The 20,159-nt window shown below is 37.3% G+C and overlaps 1 protein-coding gene across 3 annotated transcripts; it reads right to left on the bottom strand.

Moving 5' to 3' along the window:
* Positions 1-855: 855 nt before the first annotated feature.
* GTPBP8 (GTP binding protein 8 (putative)) lies at positions 856-16,966 on the bottom strand. Of its 3 annotated transcripts, none has more exons than XM_027520367.1 (6): positions 16,566-16,964; positions 14,166-14,264; positions 12,349-12,479; positions 11,249-11,348; positions 9,021-9,139; positions 856-3,389 (listed from the first exon to the last, which is right to left on the bottom strand). In XM_027520367.1, exons 1-6 carry the CDS (start codon positions 16,899-16,901, stop codon positions 3,308-3,310), a joined length of 867 nt encoding a protein of 288 aa, XP_027376168.1. In that variant the 5' UTR covers positions 16,902-16,964; the 3' UTR covers positions 856-3,307. The 3 variants fall into 3 exon arrangements, with proteins under 3 accessions (XP_027376168.1, XP_027376302.1, XP_027376232.1); XM_027520431.1 differs by lacking the exon at positions 856-3,389 and adding an exon at positions 8,614-8,821 and having other exon boundaries at positions 16,566-16,966; XM_027520501.1 differs by lacking the exon at positions 14,166-14,264 and having other exon boundaries at positions 2,727-3,389; positions 16,566-16,965.
* Positions 16,967-20,159: the final 3,193 nt, after the last annotated feature.

Here is a 20,159-nt window from a genome sequence, read left to right as displayed (position 1 = left end):
AACCAATCAACCTAGAGAGGCTAAAAATAGATTTATAATTGGTGCTGATGCTATCACCTGGTATTTGTATGTTGCTCATACAATTGCTCTGAGAAGGTAAATCCTACATATTTTCAAATAATGATGCGAAGTTTGAGGTTTCGTTCAAATATTCTAGCTTTCTTGAATTAGGTTAATAAGCTATTTTTCAAGCAGGTTGTAGGCTTAAATTTTATGTTTATATATAGTAATTTATACAATGCCCTAATATATCCTGCATCTTCCTCAGTCATCCTACCATTTTTAAAGTTTCCTTTTTGTTCTTTATCTGGCCTTTTTCTTTCCTCATCTGTTTTCTGTATATTTTCCACTTACTTACTATACCATTGGTTCTCAAACTGTAGGGATGTCTTGAGAATCACTTGGTGGGGTTGTTTAAAATGCCGATTTTGAGTCCCTTCCAGAGATTGATAATCATGGCTAGGGGACAGGATCGGAAATCTGCATTTTAATACGGGGCTCAGGTGATTTTGATGCAAGTAGCTCAAAATGCAGTTAGATAAACACTGGTTTAGCTCCCTTTCCTGAAGCCTTGCTAAGTCAATCTCTAGTCACTTTTTATTAGTTTATATTTCTCCTGGTTTCCTACCAAGTGGTACAGCTACTTGGTACTTTAAAACATGGACAATACCGAGGAAGTCTCCTTCATGACAAGTCTAGAAGTAGCCATTAGCTTCTAAGATTCAAGATCCAATCCTGCTTCTGCTTTTATGTGCATGTGACACTAATCATGTGTAAATAGCAGGCTTCTCTGGGCTCAGTTCTCCATCTGAAGTGGTATTACTGTGCAATAATCATAAACCTGTACAGCTGGAAGAGACTTTGGAGATCACCCTTTATTGTATACAACAGAGTGGTTCAGTGAATTGTCTAAGGAGGTGAAACTGGATTAGACTAAAAGCCTAGCATTTTTTTCCTATTTAATTAATGTTCCTTTGGAGTATGTTTATCTCCTTTTCCCACCTGCCCCTTAAAATTCTGGGAAAAACAGTAAAGAGCTTCATGTGTCCCTAAGTTGGTAAAAATAAGGAACATGGTATTCTATTTTTTTTTCCAAACAAATTCACATGTTTTAAGTTTTAAATTTACAAAACCATAACTTACCCAGTAAATTAGAAAATAATCGTTAGCATCATCATAGTAAATACCAATTTAATCCCTTCTGGTGGCATTAACACACTCGGGTCATTTGTCAGAGCAGTGTGGTAGACCTCTCACGTGTCACTTCAAATCTTGGCCTCTTACTGCAGCCACTACTATCATAACCAGTCTCAAGCAGGACTGGACGACCTCACCTTGCCTTCGTGCCTCTGACAAGCTATAGGACTGCTTGGCATTTGGGTATACACAACTTGCTAATCCCCCTTCAAAGACAACTCAGAGGCACATTTCATAAGGTTCCACAGATCCCTCAAGATCAAGCCCTAGAGCTATGTTGTTTCCAAGTCAATGAATCCTTGATTGGCTTTCCTTCCATCTGTTTCATTTCCCCTTCATTCCTGTTCCCTGGAATCACATCCCCAATAAACTACTGGACACAAGCTTTTGTCTTGGACCCTCCTTTTAGGAGAACAAAAGCCAAGGCTAAGACAAACTGTACAGTAACACTGGCAGGCAGAAAGATGCCTTTTAAGATAATTTTGTTGTTACTATCAATATATATTTCACTTGGTGAATGCCCATATTAAAAGTTTTTTTTAAATCACTGCTGGTTAGAATAAACCAGTAGTATTAACTATAAAACTGAAAACATATTCAGAACTGAATTTTCTAAAAGTCAAAGTTGTTTTATAGCATTAATTTTTTATCCAATGCTATTGCTATAACATTTTAATATACAGCCTCACTCTGAAAAGCTAAACCACTTGTATGACTAGGTCAGTAACACCTTCATAAAAATATTTTCCACTAACATTAGTCCAAAGTAAGGCTTTATCTTTCCATTCTGAATCCTAATGGGAAGACTCCATTTATAAACTATCCCATCAACTGTTTTTTCTTGCCCTGTGCAAATCAACTTTCATACCTAAAACTTTCTTCTTTGGTCTTAACCTAGATAAAATGTTACTTCCTCCATGACAGGATGTATTCTGTGATAAATCTACCCATGAGTTTTGCTATATACTTGAATTGGTTTTGCTTTACAAATATATAGAATAAATAGATGTTCTTTTCATATTTTAATCTTCATAGCTTCTGAGGTAGAGTTACAAAAGAAGTTCAGAAACATCCAACGTATAATAAGTATCAGAACTGGAACTTGAATTCTGGTCTTCTGATTCTGAACCCTGTGAAAGTGACTGACCTCAGTCTGAAATAAGTGGTATTTCCATTATGGACTGATTGAAATTTTATCAAGAATAATTTTTGTTATATTCAAATGATGTCTCCAAAAAAATGATAAGTTATAGCCATACATATAAAGACCCTGATGCTGGGAAAGATTGAAGGTAAAAGGAGAAGAGGGTGGCAGAGGATGAGATGGTTAGATAGCATCACTGACTCAATGGACATAAATTTGAACAAACTCTGGAAGATAGTGAAGGACAGGGAAGCCTGGTGTGCAACAGTCCATGGGGTGGCAGTCAAGACACAACTTGGTGACTGAACAACAACATAAGAATTTACCTTCAACCCATCTATCAGTGCTTAACAAAAAAAGTAGCCCCTTTTTACCTAGTGCATTGTAATATTTAAAAAAATAGAGTAATAGATATTCCTTTAAAAGACAAAAACCCAATAATATGGCAAACCGTCACCTACACACAGTAGGGGCTACCCTGATGGCTCAGACAATAAAGAATGTGCCTGCAATGCAGGAGACGCAACTTCAATCCCTTGTCAGGAGGATCCCCTGGAGAAGGGAATGGCTACCCACTCTAGTATCCTCGCCTGGAGAATGCTGTGGACAGAGGAGCCTGGCAGGCTACATACAGTCCATAGAGTTACAAAGAGTCAGACACGACTGAGTAACTAACACTCTATCATCTACACGGTAGGAAATAGATTTTCATTTTATGGACTTCTATATGGTCTTGTTTGTCAGTTTGTTAAAAACTGCTGGTATCTCTTCTAATGAACAGCATAACTCAATCATGTATAAACCTTTCTGCCCCTATAGGCACAAATTCATTCTTCCTTTGGACATATGCAGGTTTTAAAGCTGAAGTGATCCTTCTGCAAGTTACAGATACACAACATTTAAAACAATGTTGAAATTCTGTCTTTAACTGCAGTTGGCACAAACAATTTTGAATCTTCAACTAAATTAGAAGCCAGTAGTCTTAAGATTTCCTGTTATATCTGCTATAAAGCATCTCAGCAGATGGATTCCAGAATAGGTCATAGCACTGTGAGGGGAAAAAAAAAAAAAGATCATTTTCTTCCTTACTTCAGAGGTAGTAACAGATCTGAATTCACCTAACTTAAAATCTATTTACAAACTCCTGTGAGTTCTGGGTGTGAAACAGGATGTCTTAATTTGTCATACCTTTCCTCTCTTCCTCAGCACCTCTTGTAATATTTTAAATCTGGTGATCACATCATCTGATCTCTTTCCTTCATGATTCTAAAAACTTTGTATCTGCTATTTTGCTTTTTATTTTCCAGACCAAGTTATTATTATTGTGGTATAACTGACATACAACATTAGTTTCAGAGATACAATGATTCAATATTTGTACATATTGCAAAATGATCACCACAATAAGTCTAGTTACACCTGCCACCATTTATAGTAAACAATTTTTTTTTTCTTGTGTTGAGGACTTTTACAAAATACTCTCTTAGCGACTTTCAAATATGCAATACAGCATTACTAACTGTGGTAACTATATTGTATATTATACCATCCCCATGGTTTATTTTATAACTGGGAGTTAGTACCTTTTGACCTTCACCCATTTTTCTTACCCCCAAGCTCTACCTCTGGCAACTACGAATCTCTTCTCACCTGAGCTTGTTTTTTAATATTCCACATGTAAGTGAAATCACACATTACTTGCCTTTCTCTGACTTATGTCACTTAGCATAATGCTCTCAAGGTCCATTCATGTCTTCTCAAATGGCAAGATCTCCTCCTTTTTGGTGGCTGAATAGTATTCCATTTGTGTATACATGATGACCCTTGAAAACTGTGGATTCAATCTGTGTCTATCCACTTACATGTGGATGTTTTACAATGGTAAATACCACAGTGGTACATCCAGTTGGTTGAATCCAGGGATTTGGAGGAAATACGGCTATGGCAGGTCAACTATAAGTTATACTTGGATTTTTGACTGGGCTAAGGGTCAGAACCCTTAACCCCTCACATTGTTCAAGGGTCAACTGTACAGTACCACATCTTCTCTGTCCATTCATCCACTGAGGGACACTTGTTTTCAAATTCTGACTATTGAAAATAATGCTGTAATGAGCATGGGGGTACACATATCTTTTCAAATTAATGTTTTCATTTTCTTCACATGTATATCCAGGAGTGTAATTCATGGATCATATGGTAGTTCTATTTTTAGTTTTTTGAGCAATCAATACTGTTTTCTTTATGGACGGCACCAATTTACATTCCTACCAACAGTACACAAGGATTCCCTTTTCTCTATATTCATGCCGAAACTTATGTCTTATCTTTTTGATAACAGCATTCTAACAGGTGTGAGGTGATACCTCACTGTGGTTTTGATTTGGATTTCCATGATGATTAGTGATGTTGAGGATGATTTCATGCACCTGTTAGCTATCTGTATGTCTTTGGAAAAATGTCTATTCAGATCCTGTGTCTATTTTTTAATCTTTTTTTTTTTTTTTACCATTGAGTTGTATGAGTTCTTTATATATTTTGGATATTAACCCCTATCAGAAATATGACTTGCAAATATCTTCTTCCTTTGATTAGGCTGACTTTTCATTTTGTTGATAATTTTCTTTGCTGTGCAGAAACTTTTAGTTTAATATAGTCCCACTTACTTTTGGAGTCAGATCCAAAAACTCACCACTTAAGAGTGATGTCAATGAGCTTACAGCGTAATTTCTTCTAGGAATTTTATGGTTTCATGTCTTACATTCAAGTACTTTTCCATTTTGAGTTAATTTTCATGTATGGTGTAAGATAGTAGCCTAGTTTCATTCTTTTGCATGTGTTTGTCCAGTTTTTCCAGCACCATTTATTGAAGAGACTGTCCTTTCCCCATTGTATATTCTTGACTTTGAAAATTAACCACTCATATATGCATGGGTTTATTTCTGAGCTCTCTATTCTGTTCCACTGACCTATATATCTGTTTTTATGCCAATACCATACTGTTTCATTACTACAGCTTTTGTGACACAGTTTGAAATCAGGAAGTGTGATACCACCAGCTTTGTTCTTTCTTAAGATGGCTTTGGCTATCCAGGGTCACCTGTGGTTCCACATAGATTTTCAGACTATTCTGTTTCTGTGAAAAATGCCATTGGAATATCTTCTATTTTGCTTTTTATTTCCCAGACTAAAATTCTGATCTCTTTAATTTGTTCTTTTTGTGACAAAGATTAAATGACCATAATAATACAGACTTTTCATGATTAAAAAAAAATCACTGTCACCATTATTGTGTCTATTATTGATCTGTCTTACTGTATCTATCCATATCCATATCCATTCATCCATTTGTCAGCATGGAAGTGAAAACATGGTTTCTTGGGATACACAGACTTTTATGAAGACACTATGACTTTTATGGATGCAGGTATGGTGTATATGCGGAGAAGGCAATGGCACCCCACTCTAGTACTCTTGCCTGGAAAATCCCATGGATGGAGGAGCCTGGTAGGCTGCAGTCCATGGGGTTGCTTTGACTTCACTTTCACTTTTCACTTTCATGCACTGCAGAAGGAAATGGCAACCCACTCCAGTGTTCTTTCCTGGAGAATCCCAGGGACGGGGGAGCCTGGTGGGCTGCTGTCTATGGGGTCGCACAGAGTCGGACACGACTGAAGTGACTTAGCAGCATGGTGTATATGGGGGCTTCCCTGGTGGCTCAGAGGTTAAAGCATCTGCCTCCAATGTGGGAGACCCAGGTTTGATCCCTGGGTTGGGGAGATCCCCTGGAGAAGGAAATGGTAACCAACTCCAGTATTCTTGCCTGGAGAATCCCATGGACGGAGAAGCCTGGTGGGCTACAGTCCACGGGGTCGCAAAGAGTCGGACACGACTGGGCGGCCTTTACTTACATGGTGTATATGTGTATATAAACAGGTAAAATATTCTCTGCTGTGTTGCTAATTCTCTTTGATAAAGCTGCCTCCATACTGATTCTCAATTATAACTGAAGTTACACATGTATGGTTTAAAGAAGAGATACAAGTTGGATAGTCTACACACTAACTATGGCACCATGAACTCATTTGCAACATTTTTGTCAATTCATGATTTTCTCTGTCCTAAGAATCAGTTCTCATTTGCATGAAAACCACAGAAGCAATTATATTGTGCCTACTTATATATTTCTTCCATACCAGTTATAAAAACAGATTGATCCCCGCATCAAACTTTAGGGGCCTTTCATCAGTTTTATTTCTCTAACTCAGTTGGGGTAGAGTTCAGACATGAAGGTGAGCACTTAAAACTGTTGCCACCAGGCTTAAAGGCCAAACCTTGCTGGACTACATGTCTACCTACACTTCCACCTTTCTCCTACCAAGATCATACAGGAAGAGGAGGAAATAAAACCTGTCTTATTTTATAATAAGTATTCTATAACTAGGTCGAATTCCCTTTTGGAGGATGTACTGGGGCTTGGTCAAGGAAATAAAAGCAAGGAGTATAAATAACTCTACTATCTGAATTGGGTTTTGAGAACTATAGTCTGACAACTTCCTGTATGTGGTCAGTGTGGTATCCTGAACGTTGAAGTTCTTGAAAGCTAGCACCTCCTGTGTGTGTCTCAATTCGTAAGACCTTGAGAACTGCGTGGCTTCTGCAGTACCTTAGTCACTTAGTCAGTATGGTGGCACAGTATTCAAAGGTCATGCAGCAGAAAATGTCAGCCTATCTAAAGAAGCGAACACCTCTAAAAAGTACTGAGAATCTATTAGTCCAGCTTGTTGGCCTGACCTTGCCATTGACTGACTTTTGGGAAGGAAAGAAACTAATTTTATTATGTGGTTAATATGTGTACATCAGTCACAATATATTTTATTTAATCCTTCTAACCACATTTTTCCTCAAAAAATGAAATAAGTTGCTTTAAAAGCTATTGCCAAGAAGTAGAGGAACCATGCAAAACCATGGCTGTCTGACCCTTGAGGTCCATGCTCTTCCTATATCAGCAAATGCTTCTCTGAAACTCCCTTCACTTCTCTGACCTGTAATGTATCTGTGAAACAGAGATGCTTACTTTGTGGATCAATTAAGTGTTTAGAATGATCTAGTGACATAACCTGGAGAAGGAAATGGCAACCCACTCCAGTGTTCTTGCCTGGAGAGTCCCAGGGATGGCGGAGCCTGGTGTGCTGCTGTCTATGGGGTCGCACAGAGTCGGACACGACTGAAGTGAATTAGCAGCAGCAGCAGCAGTGATATAACCTCCCCCAAGACCATCTGTTTTCAGATGGCTCTAGTTCTTAATGTCAAGCCACAATAGAACTTGACTGAACTGAGAGTATACAGCTTAAAGCAGTATGAGACTACTGTTTGATCACTCCCTTGTTTTGAACACTATAATTCTAACACTGTAGCTCAAGACAACCTTGTCAGTTTTTCCCCAGCCTCATTATATTATTAAACTCAGCCTAAATGGCAACCCACTCTAATATTCTTGCCTGGAGAATCCTATGGACAGAGGAGCCTGGTGGGCTACAGTCCACGGGGTCGCAAAGAGTCGGTCACGACTGAGCGACCTTACTTACTTACTTACAGTCAACTAAAACTTTTTTTATTCCCAATAAATGCAGCTGTTAGGCCATAATTTGCCCATCTTGTGTTTATTTTACCTTTTTAGCTGAAGTCTCACTTCCTTCTTATTAAACATTTAAAAGAAAGCAATTATTTTTCTGAGACAATGCTCAGGGCTCTAAGAAGAAACAGGATTTCATTCCTGCCCATAGGAGTTTCCACTGTATCTATCAGACACAGACAAATGAACAGGATAAATACTTAAATGTAAGTCAAGGGGGAAAAGCATTTTGTAGAAATGAATAAAGACAGACTTCGACTGCATATTCATACAGACAATTGTGATCTGGATCGATAGGAACTAGAATGACTGCTTAGAGGAGAGTTTCATGTAATTTCTTGTAGGAACTATCATAGTGCTTTCCACAAAGAAGTCAGAGTCAGAAAATCACACAGGAATGGCACTGTGTTTCTGCTATAATACAGGTTACATACTGTATCCAAAGTGTACACTGAAAGTAAAAACTCACGTTTCATTGCTAAACCACATCTAACAAAAATTGCTGGCTCAGGAAATAACCATCCTGTCTGCTGCTGCTGCTGCTGCTAAGTCGCTTCAGTCGAGTCTGACTCTGTGTGACCCCATAGACGGCAGCCCACCAGGCTCCCCCGTCCCGGGGATTCTCCAGGCAAGAACACTGGAGTGGGTTGCCATTTCCTTCTCCAATGCATGAAAGTGAAAAGTTGCTACCAATGCTTAATTCTAGCTTATATGAAGCATTTCTTTCTTACATATGGTCCTTTAAAAACAAAATTCTTATCCTTTACAGCTTGATGTGGTCTAGGGTTGAAATAGGCTGAAGTAGAAAAATCATGAAGACACTACAGGGAAGATTCATCAAGAATCTGCAGACAGAAGAAAGAATAGAAGGGAGGAAAAAAAGTCTTGATAAAATAAAAGCCAATAAATTATGGTTAAGTGCAGAGTCTTCCAAACTCCTCTAATCTTAAAAGGATACCTCAATTTCAGAAACACTGATTTAATGCTAAAGGTTGTTAGCACATAAAGTTGTATGTCAGCATATAAAGACAATTCAACTCTTACCTTACAGGGAACAACTGAGGAAAACATCCTTGTGTTTTAGTGTCAACAAATTTCTGGATCTGAAGCACTTGTTTTAAAAGATGTCCCTTGGAAGGTTTGTCAATTTTTGTTAATACCATCTGTAGGAAAACAAATATTTAAGCATTAGAAATAAAGTACAGTGGACCTTGAGCAACATGGGGTTAAACTGCAAAGGTGCACTTATATGCAGATATTTTCAACAGTAAATACCACAATATTACATGATCTGTGGTTGATTAAATCCATGGATATGGAGCTGCCAATATGGAGGAACCATCAATACAGAAGAACCTTGAATAGGAAAGGCTGGCTGAAAGTTAAACTTGGATTTGCGACTGAAAGGAGGGTTGGCGCCCCTAATTCCCATACTGTTCAAGGGTCAACTGTTATTTCTTAATATACAGTTTTATACATTTTAGTTACAAAATTTCAATAACAACTAGGTGACCTATGCAAGTTTCTTAATTTCTCTGTACTTGTTTCCTCATCTATAAAATAAAAGCAATACTTTCTAAAGGAGCTGCTGTAAAGATTAAATAAATGAATGTATGCAATATAGAAAGCATACGCTATGTGTTTGCTGTTTAACCACACAGGGCCATATATCTTGGATTCAAGACCAGTGAAAAGAACCCTGGGGCCATATTTGCCATTGCTATACACCAAATGTTTCATGTGATCACTATTTATTTTGTGGTCTAAGACACAGAAGTATTATTAGGTTGATACACATAAAACTGCTGATTTATAATCATTTTTGAAATACTGAATTGTTCTACCTTGTATGTTAAATTTAAAGAAAAAATTAGAAATCAGGCTATTTGTAGGTTGTAGCCACTGTAGTTATATTCCAACTTAAATAAAGTTATACTCCAAGTAACCCTAGAATTTACTAGGGTTAACAGCAAATATAATACTTTAAATAATTTACTTACTCAAAGACAATTATATACTAGAAAAAGGTCAAGGCATGATGATTACAAAATTAATTAAAAAGTAAAAACCTTGATGTATTTTTCAGAAGTTTTCCTGGGAAATTTCTATAAAATTAAATTTCTTGACTAATCATTTATGCTAGTTATAAAAATATATACATGATTAAAATAAAATATAATGATTATAAATCAACTGTACAGCATAAAAAATATTAATGGCAGAAGGAGTGAGAAGCAGAAAGTACAAGTCTTTCTTCATAAAGAGAAATATGCTGATACCTAATTCCTCTATCACAACTTCTTTTACAAAGAAAAAGGCTAATATTTTCTTAAAGTTAAAACTGAGGAAAAAATATGATTTCACAAAATGATATCCATGATATCAAATTAGGAGTAAATTATCAAATTATCAATAAAACTGGTTGGGGAAATTTTGGGCTTTTTTTTTTTACTATGTAGACTATGTGTATCAACCTTTGGTTCCTCATAACTATAAATTACCTCTAATATTTCAAAGGGCATTTGCAAACCCCAAGAATTCCATAACTCCACAAATACAAACAGCTTTTTGACTGGTAACATGGTTTGATTTGCATTAAACTGCAAAACCACTACATTTTAGTGGTTTTCTGACATTTTTTGAAACCAAATTATAAGTTCCTCTCTGAGGAACTTGAAGATTGCCATTTAATCTGAAAAACATACAAAACAGAATTGGTAGGATACCAACCTACCAATCTGTATTCTATTCTAGGGTAAACAACAGAAAGAACTGGTAAGATATTCTCATAAGAAATTTTCTTTTCCTTAAGAATATAAACATCCTACCTTTGTGTGATGGAGCCTACTAAACTTTTGTGATGTTCTTAAATTCCAAATTAGCAAATTTTTCAGTTGTAGTTTCATTTATATTCTGATAAGTACTATCTGTCAAGCTGCTGTTAAAGAGCTACTAAGGAGTTTTAGCAAATATTTATAGTTATTTAAAAAAGAAAAAACAAACAAAAAAAACAAAACAAGGAAAAGCATTTATAATCACTACATGAATAGAAAACTTTGACTATAATTTTGAGAATTTAAAAGCTAGGAGAAGGAAAGGGAATAAAAGTACCACAGAACTTATTTAAATATTAATGGCTAATAATTGAAAAGACAGTTTAAAAGGTACTCCTTTATCTTTTGAGGAAGAGAGACCTACTCATTTATTAAAAAGACAGACACACAGGGAACTCATATTTCTGAGTGCAACCATGAGTCAAAAGAAATACTTACCACATAAGGTAATGCAAATTCTTCACACATTTCTATGGCAATATTGTCTGCTTTTTGAATTCCAACAACACTATCCACTAATAAAAATGTTCTCATCAAACTGTAGGAATGCAGAAATGAAGATTAACAGCAAAGAAAAATATACTTATTCATTTCCCCCACCCCAACCTTCACTACACTAAGAAATTGTCTTTTGAAAAATTATCAGATCAAAATTTAAAAATTTCTTTAGGCAAAAGGAATTCTCAATTTACCATGAAGTCCATCCTAGTTCCAATAGGTCTCAGTGTTGGTTACGTTCAATAGCTGGACTCATTAATATTATTTCAATAGCATATACTGAACATACGACTTTCTGCCTAGAACTGGATACAAAGATGAATGAGCCCCTTCTTCTAAGAGACTGAATTCTAGCAGGAGAATGAAACAGGGACCCAGTTAACTATAAGTTACCATAAAAGTGTCTAAGTCTTCAAATATTACTTTAAGACTAGTAGATAACAAAACCAAACACATTACATTTTGTATTTTCTTATGTAAGTATTTTATCTTAGCTTCTATGTAAAGATACAACAAGCAAATTACTTATAAACATTTTTTAATACTTCAAAAGTTTAACATTAATTTTTCCATATATTCAGCAATGCTTGAAACATAGACCTGCTACCTGGCTACCTATGGAGACAAATAAAAGTAGTATTTATTGAGGCTGTGATGTCAGAAGTATTTTAAGAATAACCAGAATTTACTGAAGTTTATTTAAATCTGGTAAACACCACATTAACCAACAAGTTTCATTTTTAAAAACAGCCAACTAAGAGTTTGGTATAAAAAATTAATAAAGTCTGCTGCTGTACTACTTATAGTCTCAATATAGGAAAACAATTGAATTTAAGTTTAACCTAATTTACAGGAAAAAACACTAAGCAGACAGTGTATACCTTCCTCTGAAATAGTTCAGAATATTATGAGAATAAAGTACACTTTCTAGAAAAGTTATTTGATAAAACGGAAGGGTTCATCATGTGTAGAATGTTCTATTCATGAAAACATGTTTAGGGGTTAAATATAACAATTATAAGATAAAAAAAGCTTCTTACTTCTTTCGTTCTTTTAGGTAGGTTTCTACCATGTCAACGAAATCTTCAGGTGCTCTATAGCCATAACCTGGCATGTCCACCAATGTAAAGTATTTTCCAACTTTGTAAAAATTAAGTTTCTTTGTATGGCCCTGATGAAGTAAATGTAAAAATAAGTTTCTTAAAACATGTCTTTTATATATTTCATGACTCAAAATATTTTCTGTTCAATCAATAATTACTTATTAAAAGCATAAAAGTATTCTGTACATAACCCTATGCAGATGACGATACAGGAAAAAGAAACAGAAGAGAAGCGGCTGGATATAAACTTAGATGATTCTACTTCCTCCTTCCAATTCATTTTTTTTTAAGAGAATCTATATGATTTAAGAACTTCAAATTCCATATTAGAAATACACAGGCAAAATTTTCAAGTTTTCCTATTTCATTAGGTCTCTCTCAGTGAAATCATTAGTTCTCTCTCAGTGAAAAAGTTATACTGGTCTAAATAGTATGGCTGCATTAGTCAATATTCTCTGATGAATAATATATTTCCACTTTAAAGAATTATCTCCACTTTATATGAATTATGGCACAAACAGGATAAATTAAATGCTTACTGTCATACAGGTTTTCATAAAAACTAGATGCAAAGTTTGATACTGTAGCTAGACTATTACTTGCCTAAAATCAATTTGCATGTTTTATTAGATGGGTTTGGTGCTTTCATTAAGCCATTTTTTAAAAAAGCATGTACAACTGTAAAGTACCTGTGCAACTACAATTAATGTAAAGATGATCAAAATAGTTTATTCATGTGGTTTTCTGTCCATGGACATTTATTAATTAGAAAAGGAAAAATTATGACAAACAATTTTAAAAGTCAATTGTTCAGAACTCAGGAAGGTTTTATAAATGATGCTTAGGTTCCCAAGGCAGCTTGTGTGTCTATCTATAGGAAAATAACCTTAGAATTACAGATTAGAAATGTCAAGAATATAGTTCTTCCATTGTCTTCTCACAGCAGAAAGGAAACACCCCTACCTAGAAGTGAGAGTTGAACTACGACAGACATTTGATGAGGCAGGGCACAAGGGAGTAAGGATAGGAGGGTTAACAAGTGACTACAATCATCAGCGGTAGTATCAGGGAATCAACTATGTGAAGAGACTGGGAGCAAGAAAAGATTAGTGAAGCCTCAGGGAAGGGCTCTAATGTAAGGAAATTCAGGCAGTGAGCCCTGGGTTGCTAGGAACATTTTGCCAAGGATAGATAATAAGGTGAGGGGAACTGGGGTGAGGAGAAGGTTCCTTAAATAGTGGTAGAGTCTGTATTATGGAAAAGGAAGCAGAGGAAATGAGAAAATGACAAAAATCTACCACAGCAGACGGACAGGGATATTAGGCACATAAATTTGGCCCTGGGTAAACTGGGAAGTGCCTGATTCGTGTATATATATGAGTTGGCTAGGTATAAAAGATTATAGGAGGAAAAAAAATACACTTGAAAGCTGTTTCCTTTAAAAATCAATATAAAACTAGATGAGCATTCTCATAGAAGCAAATATAGAATGACAATGAAATAACTCTTGAGAAAAGACTGGACCAAGGATAATTTCTTCAAGATACTGGCCAGGTTACTAAAATAACTTCCGTTTTCTTCAGAGAAATATGCAGGCATTAATGAAATGTCTTACATTAGCACTTGTTTGAAAGAAATCACTTTTCTAGGAACTTAGCAATTATGGTTTCTAACCTCCGCCCCTCCCCCCCATATTTATTATTCATCTTAGTCAATTCAGAGGTAGTTCAGATATGTTTTAAATTTTGACATACCGGTTTTTTGGAGACTCTAACTTCAACCTCTGGGGCAAGTGAAAACAAAGCCTTTATTAGAGAGGATTTTCCAACATTGCTTCTGCCTATAAAACACACCTTATACAAGCAAAAACAAGATAATTGAGTACTAGTTTATACGTGTGTGTGTATGTGTATATATATATATATATATATATATATATGTAATCATATACTGTACTGGGTTGGCCAAAAAGTTTATTTGGGTTTTACTGTACCAGCTTACAGAAAAACACAAATGAACTTTTTGGCCAACCCACTATTAACTGTAAAAACCTGTAAATACTATTCAGTCTTGACTAACCATAAAAAAGTAGCTTATGGTTAGTCAACCTTCAAATTCTAATATACAGCTGTTATATATTAAATGATTTCAATGTGGCAGGTGCTGTTTTAAAAGCTCTTGTTATTTTCTTATTTACTCTTTACAATATCCCTATGAGACAGATAATATTATAAATTATCTGTCTCATAAACTGTAAAAGTTTTCTCACTTTACAGGTGAGAAAACCTGAGGCAAAGAGAGGCTCAATACCTGGCCCAAAATTATACAGCTAGAAAGTGAAGAAGCTGGAAACTGAACTCTAGACATCTATATCTGTACCTGTGCTTTTAATTACACATGCCACTCAAGAACATCTGCAACATTTATTAAGAATTCCATATTTTCAAAGCTTTTTGAAGTTAACAATTACATGCGTTTCAACAAAACTGGCTCTAAAGTCATTTCTCCACAAACTCTCAAAGTACACCATTAAAACATTATAATTATTTCTTTCTCTTGACCTTTCTTGTTCCATTTAAACTTTTCTCCTTTAGTGTGAGTGTAGAAAGCAACAAAATATTTCTGAGACTAACCCACTCCAGTGTTCTTGCCTGGAGAATCCCAGGGATGGGGAAGCCTGGTGGGCTGTCGTCTATAGGGTCACACAGAGTCGGACATGACTGAAGTGACTTAGCAATAGCAACCATTAATACACATGGCTTGGCTTTTTAAAAGTATTGAAGAAGGTACAACCAATCAGTGCTTCTAAATGAGGGCGGTAGCGCCCCCTGGGGGTGTTTTCGAAATGTGTAAGGGCGTTTTTTATTAACATGAGGGCATTTTTGGTTATTAATATAACTGGGTGGCATTTAGTGAGCAGGAGCCAGCAATGTTATTTATTTTGCAAAACTGTGGTCAGTCCTTCAAAATAAACTGATTTGGATGCTGTATAAATTTCAAATGTCCTACCGGATTAAATCGGATAATATAGATTAAAAAAACTAAATTAAAAAGAAATTACACAAAAGTCCAGTAATTTAAAAATGGAAAAGCAATGCTGTCACAAAATCATTAAGTGATTTATGTACTCTTAAATTATTGTAGAGTTCGAGTGGAAAAGTTCCAGAGCAATGGTGCCGTTATCACAAATAACGGAGATCCGGCGTGCTGCGATTCATGGGGTCGCAAAGAATCGGACACGACTGAGCGACTGAACTGAGCCTTCTTTTGACAGACAGAACAAAATATTAAACTATAGGACATGCATAAAATGCACACTCACTGAATTCCACTGAAGCTGTTTTAGAAAATCTTACAGATTATTGCCATCTATATATGATTTTTTTTTTGCACATGATAGGAAATTCAGATTGAGTGAAAATTATGTACTGATAAGGATCACTTCATTTGTAAAACTACTCTACTTTTTGTATTCTTCACTTTTTCCAGTTTGTCTCGGCATGTTTTCCCTACTTCAATTAAAAACAAAAATGATAAATGTTTTAATCGCCTTCTAAAGTCTTTCATATTCACTACCAAAATAATTGGGCTTCCCTTGTGGCTCAGCTTGTAAAGAATCTGCCTGCAATGCTGGAGACCTGGGTTCAATCCCTGGGTTGGGAAGATCCCCTGACGAAGGGAACGGCTACCCACTCCAGTATGCTGGCCTGGAGTATTCCATGGTCTGTATAGTCCATGGTGTCGCAAAGAGTCGGACACGACTGAGTGATTTTCACTCACTTACTCACCAAAAAAATTAAACCCATATCTGCTTATGTTACAATAATGATACCGCGTCCATACAAAGCTAGTAAATCTCTCTGGTTTGCTGATAATGCAGGCAGGCATGCTAAATTGCGTCAGTCGTGTCCGACTCTGTGTGACCCTGTGGGCTTCAGCCTGTCAAGCTTCTGTGTCCAGTCCAGGCATGAATACTGGAGTGGGCTGCCATGCCCTCCTAGGGGATCTTCCCGACCCACGGATCGAACCTGTGTCTTTTATGTCTACCTGCATTGGCAGGAGGGTTCTTTACCATTTGCATCTCTAGTTGATAATAGGTTATAGCAAAATCACAGCCCAAGCCCTCAGTACCCGCAGGCGGCTGGGGCGCTCACCTCGGGGCGGTGAAGGTCCGGGGCGTGGTCGAGACGCACCGCCGAGGTGAGGTACTCGATGCGGTTTCGGGCGGAGGCCGTGAAGAAACTCTCCGCCCGCGCGATGTCCTCCAGGCTCGGGTGGAAGATATTCAGGTGAAGGTCTGGCCTCGAGCCCGGGACGAAATGCTCATGGAGTTCTTCCAGCGGGAAGACCAGCTTCGTCAGCTGCTTGCTCGGCAGCCGTAGAACCTCCGTGAAGGCCTGGAACGCGCTGAAAGCTCGTCTTCCACTCCCCAGTTCTGGTCCCATCGCAAACAGCCTGCCCACGCTCTGCCGCAGCCGGTGCGCTGCCATTTTCCTCTTTTAGAAGTCACACCTTGGGACCTCATTCCCAGAGTCTGAAATGCGCGTGCGTGACCCGGCTCCCGCTAAGCCTGCTGGGAATTGTAGTTTCCAATGGCCTCTTTGGTTCCCGCAGAGATTCTTTGTGTATCAAGAGCTGGAGACAGGTGTTGACCGCAGCGGGGGAAAAAGTGGCTGGGTGCTTTTCACATTCTGGCCCTGACACCTGTGCCTTTGACTTGTATGTCGCTTTGGGGAGGTTGTTTAACTTTTTCAGAGCTGAAAAAACATATCGGCTGTGTAAGCCCTGAGGCCCAAGTGAAGAAGAAAACGTGCGAAGCCCTGATGGATTTCAGGGCGGTTTACTCTTCACACTTTCTGGTTGTTGGAAAAACACTTGAGCAGAAATGAAAAGGGCGGGTGAGAAATGTTCAAAAAGCACCTGGTTTTCAGGGTGCAGACAGTTCGTACTTCATTCCACCTTCTCTAGAGCTGCAGGAAATGTCATTAAAATTTAGAGATTTCTTACAGAGTAAAAAAAAAAACCAAAACAAAAAAAAACAGTTTACACAGGTGTTCAAGAGTTGTTTCATTGAAGTTACGTAGTGCAACCCACTCCAGTGTTCTTGCCTGGAGAATCCCAGGGACAGGGGAGCCTGGTGGGCTGCCGTCTATGGGGTCGCACAGAGTCGGACAAGACTGAAGCGACTTAGCAGCAGTAGCAGCAGTGACATCTTATTTCAGAAGTTTCTTAAAGTCGTTCAAACTCTTCAGTGCTGGAATGGGAGATAGAGCGACCGTGATAAAATGACTATCTGAAAGATATTTCTACCTAAAAGACGATGGGTCTTCTAAAACCTTAGCAGCAAACAGCATAGCAAGGTTAGCTCATGATCTCTTGAGCGATTCCTCAGGTTGTTCATTGACTATTCAGGGCAGTTCTTGAGTTAATGTCACACAAAAATTAGTGAACAAGATCAACAACTTTGACTTTGTTGTTTCAGGCAACAAAGTAGCCTGAAATTACTGGCCGGCTAATTTTTCTGTTGATTTTTGCTTTAGGCTTTAAGGCTTTCCTCCATCTCCTAGACGCACGCCTCCATAAGAAAATACTTTTTGTAAACATCTAGACGTTTTGGATATATAAGTTACCATGTTTGTAATTTAACTCAAAATACTGTTCTAAAGCCTTAAAAATTTTTAAACAATGTATTTGAAAGTCTTTCTGTATCAATACATACTTAACATAAATGATTGTTTTTAATGGAGGCATATTATTCAATTTATTTCCTTATGTCTTATTGATCACTAATTAGGTTTTGGTTGTTACAACAGTGCTACAATGAGCCCTCATAAAGAGATATTTTTTCACACTTGTGGAAGTAGGACACATCCCTAGAAGAGGACTTGATTGGTGCATAAGTTGTGTGCATTTCTATTTTTCATATTTCTGTGGAAAAATTATCTTTTAAAGAAATTGCAATGGAAGTGAAGTAAAGTCGCTCAGTTGTGTCCAATTCTTTGCGACCCCGTGGACTGTAGCCTACCAGGCTCCTCTGTCCATGGGATTTTCCAGACAAGAGTACTGGAGTGGGATGCCATTTCCTTCTCTGGACTAATTCCTAATAACAAAATATTATAGCATCAAAGTAGGCATTATAAAAGCAGGCTATTATAATGTTGTGTAATCATGCCATACATTCTTGAACAAATTAAAAAAACATTTTTTAAGTTCATATATTCCTGATTATTAAAGAGAATAAATATACTTTGTAAAAATCATGTTTTGTATTAGATTATTCACTTTAAGATGATTTATAATAACTGTTTAGTTATTGAGAACATTGACCTTTTATCTGTCATGTTTTTAAAATATTTTCCCCAACTTTTTAACTTTTGACTTTTTAATAGGATTTTGATTGTAGATTTTTAATTTGTAAGTGGCCAAACTGAATAGTCTCGTAAACATTCTAAGCTTTGTGTTATGTTTAGAAAAATTTTCTAGGGTTATAAACAAATTAACCTGTCTTTTATTCTAGTGGTTTAAGTTTTTTCACAGTTAAATGTTTCATACAATTGGAGTTTGTTTTAATAAAAAGAGTCTGCTAGGAATTCAGCTCTATTTTTTTCCAAATGGTTAGCCAGTTGTCTCAACAATACTGATTAAATAGTCCATCTTTTTTTCACTGAATATGTATGTTGGTACATTTGCAGACAACTCTGAACTTTGAGGGCTTCCCTGGTGGCTCAGTGGTAAAGAATCCACCTGCAATGCTGGAGAACTGAGTTCAATCCCTGGGTTAGGAAGATCCCTTGGAGAAGGGAATGGCTTTGCATTACAGTCTTCTTGCATAGAGAACTCCCTGGACAGAGGAGCCTGGTGGGTTACCGTCGACGGGGTCACAAAGAGTTGTGCATGACTGAGCAACTAACACTTTCAACACTGAACCTTGAAAGTGCTTTCATATGTGTCATTTCATTTTTAACCTTGGGATCCCAGGTGTGGAAATAAGCCCAAGTGTGAAAGACTTTTGCTAATTCTTATAAGGGTTTGAGAGGTATTCTAGGAAGTCTGCATGGGGCATTCATTGCCATGAGGCCTGCTAGTCAGAGGGAGAAAGCTAGAAACAGGAGGAATTGGCATAAGGGAAATAATTCCATTGCGGAGCTGCAATGGAAATCTTAGGGTACACAAGGAATTGTTAGGGGAAACACTGACTGAAACCACCGCCTGACCAGGCGCCAGAGTAACTATTTGCATGAGTTATTTTATGATAGGAGAGCCTGATAAGGAACATGGAACTAACAAGAATTCATCAACTGGAAGAATTCCGGTAAAGTCAAAAGTCAGTAGGAGACACCAGCCCATATGTCCTATCCTCCCAGGAGCCTTCTCAGTGAAATCTGTCTTGGCTGGGTGATGCATGGGCCACCAGGAAGAACCCTGAGTCAGAATGATTGGCCAGAGACAATCTAGAAACTAATCTCATCACCATAAAACCTGAGATTGTGAGCCACGTGACAGAACAGTCCTCCTAGCTCACTTGCCCTTCTGCTTTCCACTGGGTGCACCTTCCCAATAAAATCTCTCCCAATAAAATCTCTTGCTTTGTCAGCACATGTGTCCTCCGACAATTCATTTCCGAGTATTTGACAAGAGCCCACCCTTAGGCCCTGAAAGGGGTCCTCCTTTCTGCAACAGAATTCTCAAAGTCCAGGAATGTCAGACCAAATCAATGTTGATGGGGATCCAGTCTGGCAGATGGATGT

Source organism: Bos indicus x Bos taurus, chromosome 1 (assembly GCF_003369695.1).
Source record: "Bos indicus x Bos taurus breed Angus x Brahman F1 hybrid chromosome 1, Bos_hybrid_MaternalHap_v2.0, whole genome shotgun sequence".
Classification (NCBI taxonomy): Eukaryota; Metazoa; Chordata; class Mammalia; order Artiodactyla; family Bovidae; genus Bos; species Bos indicus x Bos taurus.
This window is presented reverse-complemented; position numbering and strand designations above follow the sequence as displayed.